Source organism: Salmo salar, chromosome 06, assembly GCF_965601325.2.
Source record: "Salmo salar chromosome 06, fSalSal1, whole genome shotgun sequence".
NCBI classification, from domain to species: Eukaryota; Metazoa; Chordata; class Actinopteri; order Salmoniformes; family Salmonidae; genus Salmo; species Salmo salar.
This window is the reverse complement of record NC_138296.1, coordinates 72,043,063-72,058,293: the sequence shown is the minus strand read 5'-3', so window position 1 is coordinate 72,058,293 and position 15,231 is coordinate 72,043,063. Positions and strand designations below refer to the sequence as shown.

The 15,231-nt window shown below is 44.1% G+C and overlaps 1 protein-coding gene across 2 annotated transcripts in view; it reads right to left on the bottom strand.

Annotated features, from left to right (window-relative positions):
- LOC106607926 (protein tyrosine phosphatase non-receptor type 14) overlaps nt 1–15,231 on the bottom strand; it is a 95,216-nt gene that overhangs the window by 58,888 nt on the left and 21,097 nt on the right. For both annotated transcript variants that reach the window (XM_045720928.2, XM_045720929.2), the window contains exons 2-3: nt 14,228–14,610; nt 36–211 (exon numbers count right to left, since the gene is read on the bottom strand). In XM_045720928.2, the coding sequence (XP_045576884.1) occupies nt 36–211; nt 14,228–14,401 (350 nt within the window). In that variant the 5' untranslated portion in view covers nt 14,402–14,610. The remainder of the gene's footprint in view (nt 1–35; nt 212–14,227; nt 14,611–15,231) is intronic.

Below are 15,231 nucleotides of genomic sequence, written 5' to 3'. Positions count from 1 at the left end.
GGATGTAGGGTTTAGGCTGTAGTACATAATGTTACCTGGTGACCTCCTGCTCAAGGCGTGACACATTGGGGACGTAGAACATGACCCCGAAGAAGAGCAGTGGCTCGTTGCCAAACTTATCCAGCTGTTTCTTCAGAGGCTTCTCCAGCTCGACCCAGCGCTGGGACTGGGGCTGGGCCTTCCCCTGGAACCACAGGCCAAAATAATGGGTCTGGGGGGAGAGACAGAGAAAAAAAGTAATGATTACATATTACAGACATACATATTATTATTGCATCTGAAAGAGGGTTTGTTTCCACAGAGATACAACAGCAGCAGCATGTCGAGAAAGGTATGATGGTCCTGCTTGAGATACAGTGCATTTGGGAAAGTATTTTTCATTTTTTTTTTACATTACAGCCTTATTCTAAAATTGATTAAATCGTTTTTTCCTCATCAATCTACACACAATACCCCATAATGACAAAGCAAAATCAGGTTATTACAAATTTTAGCAAATGTATAAAAAAAACTTAAAAAACTTAAATATCACCGTTACGTAAGTATTCAGACCCTTTACTCAGTACTTTGTTGAAGCACCTCTGGCAGTGATTACAGCCTCGAGTCTTCTTGGGTATGACGCTACAATCAATTAAATGTATTTATAAAGCCCTTTTTACATCAGCCAATGTCACAAAGTGCTATACAGAAATCCAGCCTAAAATCCCAAACACCAAGCAATGCAGATGTAGAAGCACGGTGGCTAGGAAAAACTTCCTAGAAAGGCAGGAACCTATGAAGAAACCTAGAGAGGAACCAGGCTCTGAGGGATGGCCAGTCCTCTTCTGGCTGCGCCGGGTTGAGATTATAACAGTACATGGCCAAGATGTTCAAACTTTCATAGTTGACCAGCAGGGTCAAATAATAATAATCGCAGTGGTTGTAGAGTGTGCAACAGGTCAGCACCTCAGGAGTAAATGTCAGCTGGTTTTTCAAAGCCGAGCATTCAGAGTTAAAGACAGCAGGTGCGGTAGAGTGAGAGAGTCGAAAACAGTAGGTCCAGGACAAGGTAGCACGTCCGGTGAACAGGTCAGGGATCCATAGTCGCAGGCAGAACAGTTGAAACTGGAGCAGCAGCACGACCAGGTGGACTGGGGACAGCAAGGAGTCATCAGGCCAGGTAGTCCTGAGGGATAGTCCCAGGGCTCAGATCCTCCGGGAGGGGAGGGAGAGGGAGAGAGAATTAGAGGGAGCATACTTAAATTCACACAGGATACCGGATAAGACAGGAGAAATACTCCAGACATAACAGACTGAACCTACCCCCCGACACATAAACTAGTGCAGCATAAATACTGGAGGCTGAGACATGAGGACCCATGCCAAATCTTTTCAGTCTCCTGAGGGGGAATAGGCTTTTTCCTTGCTCTCTTCACGACTGTCTTGGTGTGCTTGGACCATGATAGTTTGTTGGTGATGTGGACACCAAGGAACTTGTAGCTCAAAACCTGCTCCACTGCAGCCCCGTCGATGAGAATGGGGGCGTGCTCGGTCCTTCTTTTCCTGTAGTCCAGAATCATCTCCTTTGTCTTGGTCCCGTTGAGGTTGTTGTCCTGGCACCACACGGCCAAGTCTCTGACCTCCTCCCTATAGGCTGTCTCATCGTTGTTGGTGATCAGGCCTACCACTGTGTCATCGGCAACCTTGATGATGGTGTTGGAGTCGTGCCTGGCCATGCAGTCATGAGTGAACAGGGAGTACAAGAGGGGACTGAGCACGCACCCCTGAGAGGCCCCGGTGTTGAGGATCAGCGTGGCGGATGTGTTGTTACCTACCCTTACCACCTGGGGGCGGCCCGTCAGGAAGTCCAAGATCCAATTGCAGAGGGAGGTGTTTAGTTCCAGGGTCCTTAGCTTAGTGATGAGCTTTGAGGGTACTATGGTGTTGAATGCTGAGCTGTAGTCAATGAATAGCATTCTCACATAGGTGTTCCTTTTTCCAGGTGTGAAATGGCAGTGTGGAGTGCAATAGGGATTGCATCATCTGTGGATCTGTTGGTGTGGTATGCAAATTGGAGTGGGTCTAGGGTTTCTGGGATACTGGTGTTGATGTGAGCCATGACCAACCTTTCAAAGTATTTCATGGCTACAGACGTGAGTGCTATGGGCCGGTAGTCATTTAAGCAGGTTACCTTAGTGTTCTTGGGCACAGGGACTATGGTGGTCTGCTTGAAACATGTTGGTATTACAAACTCAGACAGGGAGAGGTTGAAAATGTCAGTGAAGACACTTGCCAGTTGGTCAGAGCATGCTCGGAGTACATGTCCTGGTAATCCATCTGGCCCTGCGGCCTTGTGAATGTTGACCTGTTTAAAAGGTCTTACTCACATCAGCTGCAGAGAGCTTGATCACACAGTTGTCCGAAACAGCTGATGCTCTCATGCATGTTTCAGTGTTACTTGCCTTGAAGCAAGCATAGAAGTTATTTAGTTTGTCTGGTAGGCTCGTGTCACTTGGCAGCTCTCGGCTGTGCTTCCCTTTGTAGTTTGTAATAGTTCGCAGGCCCTGCCACACCGACGAGAGCCGGAGCCGGGGTAGTACGATTCGAAGCCAGTATAGTTCGATATCTGTTTATTTTTGATACATTTTCAAAAAAATATAAAAAACTTGTTTTCGCATTGTCAGTTGGGGTATTGTGTGTAGATTGATGAGGAAAACATTATTTTAATCCATTTTAGAATAATGCTGTAACGTAACAAAATGTGGAAAAAGTCAAGGGGTCTGAATACTTTCCAAATGCACTGCATCTGTTGTCTTGGGATGTTGTTGTGATTTGTTGTGGACCATGATAAGTAGAGGCCAGGGGCCTCATTTATAAATATTGCGTAGAAACTATTCTACAATACTACTTAAAAAATCTGAATTTTAAATGTTCATAAAAAATTTAAAAGTGTGATTTATCAAACAATCCTATGCACGTCATGCGCACACCAGTAGGAGGTAAAAGTTAATAAATACCAAATGTTCTCAGCCTCAGTGCTCGTGAACGACCTTGGCTATTTGCATTTCAAAATGCCCCTAATTAACCATATATGGTCAAAACCATCCCTTTAAAGACGGTGGGAATATACAACACTATGCCATGAAATAGCCTACAACGGCGCAACCCAAAAAAGTGTAGAATTACTATTTTTTCGAGACTACATTAGAGGTGCTAGTGTAAGAGATTGAATACAACCACAAGGTTTTATTTGGCTAGCTCAGTTGAGGTCCCCCTCCCCCCCCAAAAAACTAAAAACAGCTACAAAGAGAAGCCCATTAGGACAATTCAAGTTGCTTTAGCAATGGCAAATTTACTTCAAATGAGTAGGCAACACTCAACAATAAGCCATCCATCCTCAATAAGCCATCCATCCTATAGGCCAACATCGCAGTTCTGCAGAATGAACGAACGTGCATTCCACCTGGCCACCACATTGAGCAGTGTTTTTTGCGCGTCACATAACCTATCACCAGCACATCAAGAGTGGAAGGCTTTTCTGTTCACATATTTGAACTCGTTTTGGTATGGTGCTTTTATGGCTATGTGTGTGCAGTCTATTGCTCCGTTCGCATTTCTGAACCAATTGGTAAATGGTAAAACAAACATCTTTGTTTTACCATTTATTGATGTGCACTGGAATGGCATGTGTTTTCTCTTTCTAAAGTAGGAATTAAATCCTTGCAAAGATCCTATACGATTGGTTTTGTGAAACAATATCTGATGAGCCAATCTGTGCTTTATGGAAAAAAAGTCCTACTGATCTTTAAAAACGCACTGTGCGAAAATGTCACGACTTCCACCGAAGTCGGCCCCTCTCCTTGTTCAGGCGGCGTTTGACGTCACCGGCTTTCTAGCCATCGCCGCTCCATTTTTCATGTATCCTTTTGTTTTGTCTTGTTCCCTGCACACCTGGTTCTCATTCCCCAATCAATCTACATGTATTTATTCCTCTGTTCCCCATCATGTCTTTGTGTAAGATTGTTTGTGTGATATGTGTTTTTTGTACGCACTAGGCTTGCGTGCTTTTTCTCTCGTGTTATTTCACAAAGCCTGTTTGTATACATTTGATGGTTGTGACTGTTTTTTTTGTGCGCTTTACACTTTGCCTTGTTGGTTGGAGGTTTTTTGGACGCAGTTGCATCCGTCTGTATATTCTCTCCTGCCGAAATAAAGTGTGCGCCTGTACACAATTCTCTGCTCTCCTGCACCTGACTTCAGCACAAGTACGCACACGCCTGACAGAAAAGCATCGTGTGCCAAATCTTCCAACACAGCAAGATCAGCCATCTCTCTTTCCATTTCCATTATCACAGTCTTTTATAGTATTTAAACAAAGTATTCACTTTCACACATGCCTCTTAATTCAACAAATTACTGTACTTTATATTGATTATTTTCGTAACAAATGCACTGACGTGGACAAATTATATCTAGCCTTTCAAGATGTTTCACGAATTCAAAATGGATATACGATTAAATAGAAAAATTATTTCATCATTACTCTCCCAATTTCAACATATATTTCCCCCATGCTTGACAAGCAGCTTCTACCACTTGGCACTGTGCCTACGCATGCTCATGGCAGTGCATACATTTAGGTTCATATTGATACATTTCACACTTTGCATGGAAATGATCCCACACATGGTTTACACACAGATGTGTGTATACACATGGTTAATACATGAGGCCCCAGGAGTGTCTAGTTTGACTTCAGTTGGATTGAGAATAGAATGTTCCAAATCCAACAGTATTTTTATCCTGCTGTTGTAATAAAAAAAATACCTCTATGTGTGTCTGTCTGTGTGCGTGTGTGTCTGTGTGTGTATGTGTGTGTTCAGCACACCTGTTTCTAAAGGCCAGGACCAGGTGCAAAGTCAATTATTTGTTATGTGTGTCAGAGTGTGACCTTAAAGTAATTGTATGTGTGGAGTGTGTATGTGTCACTTGGAATCCTCAACTTTGCTGTATCGCTTTAGGTGATACACACACACACACACACACACACACACACACACACACACACACACACACACACACACACACACACACACACACACACACACACACACACACACACACACACACACACACACACACTCACTTCACACGGAACACACAAGTCCATCCACTTCCACACAGCCTATGATTAAAACTTTGAATTGAATTAAATTACATTTCAGATCCACGCAAAAGTATGTGGACACACCTTCAAATAAGTGGATTTGCCTATTTTAGCCACACCTGTTGCTGACAGGAGTATAAAAATCGAGCACACAACCATGCAATCTCCATAGGTAAAACATTGGCAGTAGAATGGCCTAACTGAAGATCTCAGTGACTTTCAACGTGGCACCGTCATAGGATGCCACCTTTCCAACAAGTCAGTTCGTAAAATTTGGCTCAGCCGTTAGGAGCAACAATGGCTCATCCGCAAAGTGGAAGGGTACACAAGCTCACAAAACGGGACTGCTGAGTGCTGAAGCGCGTAAAAATCGTATGTCCTCGCTTGCAACACTCACTACTGAGTTTCAAACTGCCTCTGGAAGCAACGTCAGCACAAGAACTGTTCGTCGGGAGCTTCGAGAAATGGGTTTCCATGGTCGAGCAGCTGGACCAAGCCTAAGATCAACATGCGGAATGCCAAGCGTCGGCTGGTGTGGTGTAAAGCTCGCAGCCATTGGAATCTGGAGCAAACGTGTTCTCTGGAGTGATGAATCACGCTTCACCATCTGGCAGTTCGATGGACGAACCTGGGATTGGCAAATGCCAGGAGAACGCTAACTGCCCCAATGCATAGTGCCAACTGTAAAGTTTGGTGGAGGAGGTATAATCGTCTGGGGCTGTTTTCCATGGTTTAGGCTAGGCACCTTAGCTCCAGTGAAGGGATATTTTAACGCTACAGCATAAAATAACATTCTAGGCAGTTCTGTGCTTACAACTTTGTGGCAACCGTTTGGGAAAGGCCCTTTCCTGTTTCAGCATGCGCTCCTGCACAAAGTGAGGTCCATACAGAAACTGTTTGTCGAGTTCGGTGTGGCAGAACTTGAATGGCCTGCACAGAGCCCTGACCTCAACCCCATCAAACACCTCTGGGATGAATTGGAATGCTGACTGCGAGCCAGGCCTAATCGCCCAACATAAGTGCCCAACCTCGCTAATGATTTTGTGGCTGAATGGAAGCAAGTCCCTGCAGCAATGTTCCAACATCTAGTGGAAAGCCTTCCCAGAAGAGTGGCGGCTTTTATAGCAGCAAAGGTGGGACCAACTCCATATTAATGCCCATGAATTGGAATGAGATGTTCAATGAGTAGGTCCACATACTTTTGGTAATGTAGTGTACATACAGTTGAAGTCGGAGGTTTACATACACCTTAGCCAAATACATTTAAACTCAGTTTTTCACAATTCCTGACATTTAATCCTAGTATAAATTCCCTGTCTTAGGTCAGTTAGGATCACCACTTTATTTTAAGAATATGAAATGTCAAAATAATAGTAGAGAGAATTATTTATTTCGGCTTTTATTTCTTTCATCACATTCCCAGTGGGTCAGAAGTTTACATACACTCAATTAGTATTTGGTAGCATTGCCTTTAAATTGTTTAACTTGGGTCAAACGTTTAACGTAGCCTTCCACAAGCTACCTACAATAAGTTGGGTGAATTTTGGCCCATTCCTCCTGACAGAGCTGGTGTAACTGAGTCAGGTTTGGAGGCCTTCTTGCTCGCACACACTTTTTCAGTTCTTCGCACAAATGTTCCATAAGATTGAGGTCAGGGCTTTGTGATGGCCACTCCAATACCTTGACTTTGTTGTCCTTAAGCCATTTTACCACAACTTTGGAAGTATGCTTGGTGTCATTCTCCATTTGGAAGACCCATTTGCGACCAAGCTTTAACTTCCTGACTGATGTCTTGAGATGTTGCTTCAATATATCCACATAATTTTCCTCCCTCATGATGCCATCTATTTTGTGAAGTGCACCAGCCCCTCCTGCAGCAAAGCACCCCCACAACATGATGCTGCCACCCCCGTGCTTCACGGTTGGGATGGTGTTCTTCGGCTTGCAAGCCTCCCCCTTTTTCCTCCAAACATAACAACAGTCATTATGGCCAAGCAGTACCCTTTTTGTTTCATCTAACCAGAGGACATTCCTCCAAAAAGTACGATCTTTGTCCGCATGTGCAGTTGCAAACTGTAGTCTGGCTTTTTTATGGTGGTTTTGGAGCAGTGGCTTCTTCCTTGCTGAGCGGCCTTTCAGGTTATGTCGATATAGGACTCGTTTTACTGTGGATATAGATACTTTTGTAGCAGTATCCTCCACCATCTTCACAAGGTCCTTTGCTGTTGTTCTGGGATTGATTTGCACTTTTTGCACCAAAGTACATTCATCTCTAGAAGACAGAATGCGTCTCCTTCCTGAGCGGTATGACGGCTGCGTGGTCCCATGGTGTTTATACTTGCGTACTATTGTTTGTACAGATGAACGTGGTACCTTCAGGCGTTTGGAAATTGCTCCCAAGGATGAACCAGACTTGTGGAGGTCTACAATTCTTTTCTGAGGTCTGTGCTGATATCTTTTGATTTTCCCATGATGTCAAGCAGAGGCACCGAGTTTGAAGGTAGGCCTTGAAATACATCCACAGGTACACCTCCAATTGACTCAAATGATGTCAATTAGCCTATCAGAAGCATCATTTTCTGGAATTTTCCAAGCTGTTTAAAGGCACAGTCAACTTAGTGTATGTAAACTTCTGACCCACTGGAATTGTGATACAGGGAATTAAAAGCGAAATAATTGTTGGAAAAATTACTTGTGTCATGCACAAAACTATAGTTTGTTAACAAGAAATCTGTGGAGTGGTTGAAAAACGAGTTTTAATGACTCCAACCTAAGTGTATGTAAACTTCCGACTTGAACTGTACATACACACAGTCTCAGACACCCATCAATCACACACTCCTGGCGCTGTCAGGATGAGCTGTGGTGAAAGACGAGACACATCAGCAATGAAAGGAGAGAGAAAGAGAGCGAAAGAGAGAAAGATAGTTATTTTTTACCATAGTCTGGCCTGTCATGTAGGTGTACTGTTTGGGTAGGTGGGGAAGAGAGGGGGTTAGATAGAGGTAGGGGGGTAAATGGAGGGGAAAGGGGGTTAGACAGAGGCCGAAACGGGGGTGTAACTGTACCTTGTATTTATGACATATTTGATGCCTGGGAAATATCACAACATTGTGTGAGTACGCACTACATTGCCTCTCCCACATACACGCATGCACAACGCACGCATTCACACTTACGCACACACACAAGTACACACAGGTTCACACAGGCATACACATACACATTGATCTGTGTTTACAACAGTGAACAAACAAACACACACATACTAAACACTGCAGACCAAGCCCAAGTCTGTCTTAAATGGGTTTGAAGCTTTAACAAGCATTGTTAACTCTGAACTAGGCTGTAATGAGGACAATCTCCATATAGGCCAGAACAGTCAAACAGGATGAGGAGGGGGAGAGGGTGAGGGAGATGGAGGAGAGAGTGAGAGAAAAAAATTAGATAGTGTGAAAAGGAGCAAAGGAGGAGAGAGGAGAGAGAGAGAAAAGTTTGAGGTCAAAGAAAAGGAATACAAAAGAGAGTGAGAAAAGGAGGGAGGAAGGAGAGAACAAGAAAGGACGGGAATGACGAGCTCAGTCTCTAAACCAGCAGATATTTATCATCGAATGACGAGGAGGAGGTGAGAGTTAGAGAGAGGGGGATGGAAGGGGGTAGTGGGACTGGGGACGGGTATCTCTTTCTCCTGCAGTGAATGGAGGACAGAGGGATGCTATGCTTCGTTAGAGAAAGACAAGAGCCCCTATGGAGAGACAGAGCAGAGGGCAGAGAAAAATACACAGGGCCTGCAGAGAGACACGTGGCAGAGATACACACACACACACACACACACACACACACACACACACACACACACACACACACACACACACACACACACACACACACACACACACACACACACACACTCCTCTGTCTCTGTAAAACACACACACACAACACCTACAGATTGTATTCACACCCCTTGACTTTGTCCACATTTTGTTGTGTTACAGCCTGAATTTAAAATTGATTAAATTGAGATTTTGTGTCACTAGCCTACACAAAATACCCCATAATGTCAAAGTGGAAATACGTTTTTACACATTTATACAAATTAATAAAACATGAAAAGCTGAAATGTCTTGAGTCAATAAGTATTCAACCCCTTTATTATGGCAAGCCTAAATAAGTTCAGGAGTAAAAATGTGCTTAACAAGTTGCATGGACTCTGTGTGCAATAATAGTGGTTAACATGATTTTTGAATGACTACCTCATCTCTGTACCCCACGCATACAATTATATGTCGAGCAGTGAATTTTCAAACACAGACTCAACCTCAAAGACCAGGTAGGTTTTCCAATGCCTCGCAAAGAAGTGCACCTATTGGTAGATAGGTAAAAAAAGCAGACATTGAATATCCCTTTGAGCATAGTGAAGTTATTAATTACACTTTGGATGGTGTATCAATACACCCTGTCACTACACAGATACAGGAGTCCTTCCTAACTCAGTTGCCGGAGAGGAAGGAAACCGCTCAGGGATTTCACCATGGTGACTTTAAAACTGTTAGAGTTTAATGGCTGTGATATGAGAATACTGAGGATGGATCAACAACATTGTAGTTACTCCACAATACTAACGTAAATGACAGAGTGGAAAGAAAGAGGCCTGTACAGAATAAAAATATTCCAAAACATGGATCCTGCTTGCAATAAGGCACTAAAGTAAAACTGAAAATAATGTGGCCAAGGAATAGGGAGTTTTGGGGGGGATACAAATAAACAGAATACAGCTATAAGCACAGGCAACTTGTTGGTTCAGTCTGCTTTCCAACAGACACTGGGAGACGAATGTACCTTTCAGCAGGACAGTAACCTAAAACACTAGCTGAAATCTACACTGGAGTTGCTTACCAAGATGACATTGAATGTTCCTGAGTGGCTTTATGGCACTGATCAAAAATCAATTTAACAGGGCTTGAATTTCTTTTTTAAGAACAATGGACAAATGTTGTACAATCCAGGTGTGCAAAGCTCTTAGAGACTTACCCAGAAAGACTCACAGTTGTAATCACTAGCAAAGGTAATTCTAACATGTATTGACTCAGGGGTGTGAATACTTATGTAAATGAGACATTTCTGTATTTCATTTATTTATTTATTTTATTTCACCTTTATTTAACCAGGCAGGCTAGTTGAGAACAAGTTCTCATTTGCAACTGTGACCTGGCCAAGATAAAGCATAGCAATTCAACACATACAACACAGAGTTACACATGGAATAACCAAAACATACAGTCAATAATACAGTAGAACAAAAGAAAACAAAAAGTCTATATACAGTGAGTGCAAATGAGGTAAGATAAGGGAGTTAAGGCAATAAATAGGCCATGGTGGTGAAGTAATTACAATATAGCAATTAAACACTGGAATGGTAGGATGTGCAGAAGATGAATGTGCAAGTAGAGATAGTGGGGTGCAAAGGAGCAAGATAAATAAATAAATACAGTATGGGGATGAGGTAGGTAGATAGATGGGCTGTTTACAGATGGGCTATGTACAGGTGCAGTGATCTGTGAGCTGCTCTGACAGCTGGTGCTTAAAGCTAGTGAGGGAGATATGAGTCTCCAGCTTCAGAGATTTTTGCAGTTTCGTTCCAGTCATTGGCAGCAGAGAACTGGAAGGAAAGACGACCAAAGGAGGAATTGGCTTTGGGGGTGACCAGTGAGATATACCTGCTGGAGCGCGTGCAACGAGTGGATGCTGCTATTGTGACCAGTGAGCTGAGATAAGGCGGGGCTTTACCTAGCAGAGACTTGTAGATGACCTGTAGCCAGTGGGTTTGGCGACGAGTATGACGCGAGGGCAAACCAACGAGAGCGTACAGGTCGCAATGGTGGGTAGTGTATGGGGCTTTGGTGACAAAACGGATGGCACTGTGATAGACTGCATCCACCTTCTTGAGTAGAGTGTTGGAAGCTATTTTATAGATGACATCACCGAAGTCGAGGATCGGTAGGATGGTCAGTTTTACGAGGGTATGTTTGGCAGCATGAGTGAAGGATGCTTTGTTGCGATATAGTAAGCCAATTCTAGATTTAATTACGGATTGGAGATGCTTAATGTTAGTCTGGAAGGAGAGTTTACAGTCTAACCAGACACCTAGGTATTTGTAGTTGTCCACGTATTCTAAGGCAGAACCGTCCAGAGTAGTGATGCTGGACTGGCGAGCAGGTGCGGGCAGTGATCGATTGAATAGCATGCATTTAGTTTTACTTGCGTTTAAGACCAGTTGGAGGCCACGGAAGGAGAGTTGTATGGCATTGAAGCTCGTCTGGAGGTTAGTTAACACAGTGTCCAAAGAGGGGCCAGCAGTATACAGAATGGTGTCGTCTGCGTAGAGGTGGATCAGAGAATCACCAGCAGCAAGAGCGACATCATTGATGTATACAGAGAAGAGAGTCGGCTCGAGAATTGAACCCTGTGGCACCCCCATAGAGACTGCCAGAGGTCCGGACAACAGGCCCTCCGATTTGACACACTGAACTCTATCAGAGAAGTAGTTGGTAAACCAGGCGAGGCAATCATTTGAGAAACCAAGGCTGTCGAGTCTGCCAATAAGAATATGGTGATTGACAGAGTCGAAAGCCTTGGCCAGGTCGATGAATACGGCTGCACAGTAATGTCTCTTATCGGCGGTTATGATGTCGTTTAGGACCTTGAGCGTGGCTGAGGTTCACCCATGACCAGCTCTGAAACCAGATTGCATAGCGGAGAAGGTACGGTGGGATTCGAAATGGTCGGTAATCTGTTTGTTAACTTGGCTTTCGAGACGTTAGAAAGACAGGGTAGGATAGATATAGGTCTGTAGCAGTTTGGGTCTAGAGTGTCACCACCTTTGAAGAGGGGGATGACCGCGGCAGCTTTCCAATCTTTGGGAATCTCAGACGATATGAAAGAGAGGTTGAACAGGCTAATAATAGGGGTTGCAACAATTTCGGCAGATAATTTTAGAAAGAGAGGGTCCAGATTGTCTAGCCCGGCTGATTTGTAGGGGTCCAGATTTTGCAGCTCTTTCAGAACATCAGCTATCTGGATTTGGGTGAAGGAGAAATGGTGGGGGCTTTGGCGGGTTGCTGTGGAGGGTGCCGGGCAGTTGACCAGGGTAGGGGTAGCCAGGTGGAAAGCATGGCCAGCCGTAGAGAAATGCTTATTGAAATTCTCAATTATAGTGGATTTATCGGTGGTAACAGTGTTTCCTAGCCTCAGAGCAGTGGGCAGCTGGGAAGAGGTGCTCTTATTCTCCATGGACTTTACAGTGTCCCAGAACTTTTTTGAGTTTGTACTACAGGATGCAAATTTCTGTTTGAAAAAGCTAGCCTTAGCTTTCCTAACTGCCTGTGTATATTTGTTCCTAACTTCCCTGAAAAGTTGCATATCACGGGGGCTATTCAATGCTAATGCACAACGCCACAGGATGTTTTTGTGCTGGTCAAGGGCAGACAGGTCTGAAGTGAACCAAGGACTATATCTATTCCTAGTTCTACATTTTTTGAATGGGGCATGCTTATTTAAGATGGTGAGGAAGGCACTTTTAAAGAATAGCCAGGCATCATCTACTGACGGGATGAGGTCAATGTCATTCCAGGATACCCTGGCCAGGTCGATTAGAAAGGCCGGCTCGCTGAAGTGTTTTAGGGAGCATTTGACAGTGATGAGGGGTGGTCGTTTGGTCACAGACCCATTACGGATGCAGGCAATGAGGCAGTGATCGCTGAGATCTTGATTGAAAACAGCAGAGGTGTATTTGGAGAGCGAGTTAGTTAGGATGATATCTATGAGGGTGCCCGTATTTACGGATTTGGGGTTGTACCTGGTAGGTTCATTGATAATTTGTGTGAGTTTGAGGGCATCAAGCTTAGATTGTAGGATGGCATGTTAAGCATGTCCCAGTTTAGGTCACCTAGTAGCACGAGCTCAGAAGATAGATGGGTGGCAATCAATTCACATATGTTATCAGGGCACAGCTGGGGGCAGAGGGAGGTCTATAGCAAGCGGCAACAGTGAGAGACTTGTTTCTGGAAAGGTGCATTTTTAGAAGTAGAAGCTTGAATTGTTTGGGTACAGACTTGGATAGTAATACAGAACTCTGCAGGCTATCTTTGCAGTAGATTGCAACACCGTCCCATTTGGCAGTTCTATCTTGGCGGAAAATGTTATAGTTAGCGATGGAGATTTCAGGGTTTTTGGTGGTTTTCCTAAGCCAGGATTCAGACACGGCTAAGACATCCGGGTTGGCAGAGTGTGCTAAAGCAGTGAGTAAAACAAACTTAGGGAGTAGGCTTCTAATGTTAACATGCATGAAACCAAGGCTTTTACGGTTACAGAAGTCAACAAATGAGAGTACCTGGGGAGTGGGAGTGGAGCTAGGCACTGCAGGACCTGGATTAACCTCTACATCACCAGAGGAACAGAGGAGAAGTAGGATAAGGGTACGGCTAAAGGCTATACGAACTGGCCGTCTAGCACGTTCGGAACAGAGAGTAAAAGGAGCAGGTTTCTGGGCACGATAGCATAGATTCAAGGCATAGTGTACAGACAAAGGTAAGGTAGGATGTGAGTACATTGGAGGTAAACCTAGGCATTGAGTAATGAAGAGAGAGATATAGTCTCTAGAGACGTTTAAACCATGAGCAAAAAGTTCAAAAAATATGTTTTCACTTTGTCATTATGGGGTATTATGTGTAGATGGGTGAGAGAAAAAAAGATTTAATCCATTTTAAATTCAGGCTGTAACACAACAACATGTTGAATAAGTCAAGGGGTGTGAATACTTTCTGAATACTTCCTGATCTTCCCAAGATCTAACCATGCCATCTCACCTTCACTGACATACACAGACAAGCACACACACAATAACTATGTTCTTTTTCCAATCAGTGTTGCTGATTGTGGACTGTATTGTGTGTGTGCTTGTGTACGCATATCTTTCTGTTTATGTGGAATCAACATAATGTACTGTAAGCTGTGGGAAGGGTGTGCTAGCAATAGAGAGATGAATGTAGTTGCAGAGCTAGCGTGTGTTTTTCCCCTCACCTCTCGTAGTTCCAGTCTCTGGGCCACTGCCTCCAGACATTCCTGCCCCGTACTCTCCACAGACAGAGTACACTCGATCACGTTGTTGTCCAGCAGACGAATCCGCGTCACAAAGTAGTTCTTGCTTAGCACGTTGTAGCGCCGTGTCCGACGCAGCATCAGCCTGAACGGCATGGCTCAGAGGTCACAGTGGGGTGAGAGGTGAAAGGTCACGAGAGAATGAGGGGGTGGGGCTTTAGGACGTTGATGCTGCTCTTCCCACCCTCGCGTGGCAGCCACACCCCAGGGTGAAGCAGTGCTCTCTGGGAAGGCGCTGGCCCATTCCCTGAGACGTCCGGAAGAGGAGAAAGAGGAGAGGTGGACTGGAAGAAAATCACTGGGAGCTGCAGGGAGAGATGGGAAAGAAGAAAGATTGAATATCAGAAAAAAATTTACCAGCTAAAATAACAATACAGGACAGTGCAGTACATGTGAGTGATTGAGCAGTTATAGATTCCCCTAGATGTCTTTTGATGTAACTCAAAAGCCCTGAAGCAGGACCAAAAGAACCCAAAATCATTCAGGTGAGGGTAAGCTAGTAGGTGGGGCGCCCTGCCTAAATAATTTAACACAAGTGAATGAATTTAACGGACAGAACAGTAGATTAGTCAACTAAAATCACTGAAATGGCACAACCAACTAGTAGTGGTACTGGTGCTTCAAGGCCAGCAGCTGGCTTCTTTAAACCTCCATTTGAGAGCTGTTTGAGTCTGGGGGAAGATGTGAAGACATGGATGGATCAAGTTCAAACAGTAGAAAGAGGAATTCATGCGAGGCAGCAGCTGGCTTTGGAGGAACTAATGGAGCTTCTCTTCTCATATCTCCTGAGTGGGAGTTCTTTCCTTTTTATCTGGCTCAGCCAAAGAGGACAGCACACCAGACATTATACAGTGTAGCGTTACATTATAGATACACGCGATCTCTACACAATATAACTCTCATACACTAACAAACAATTCCTACAG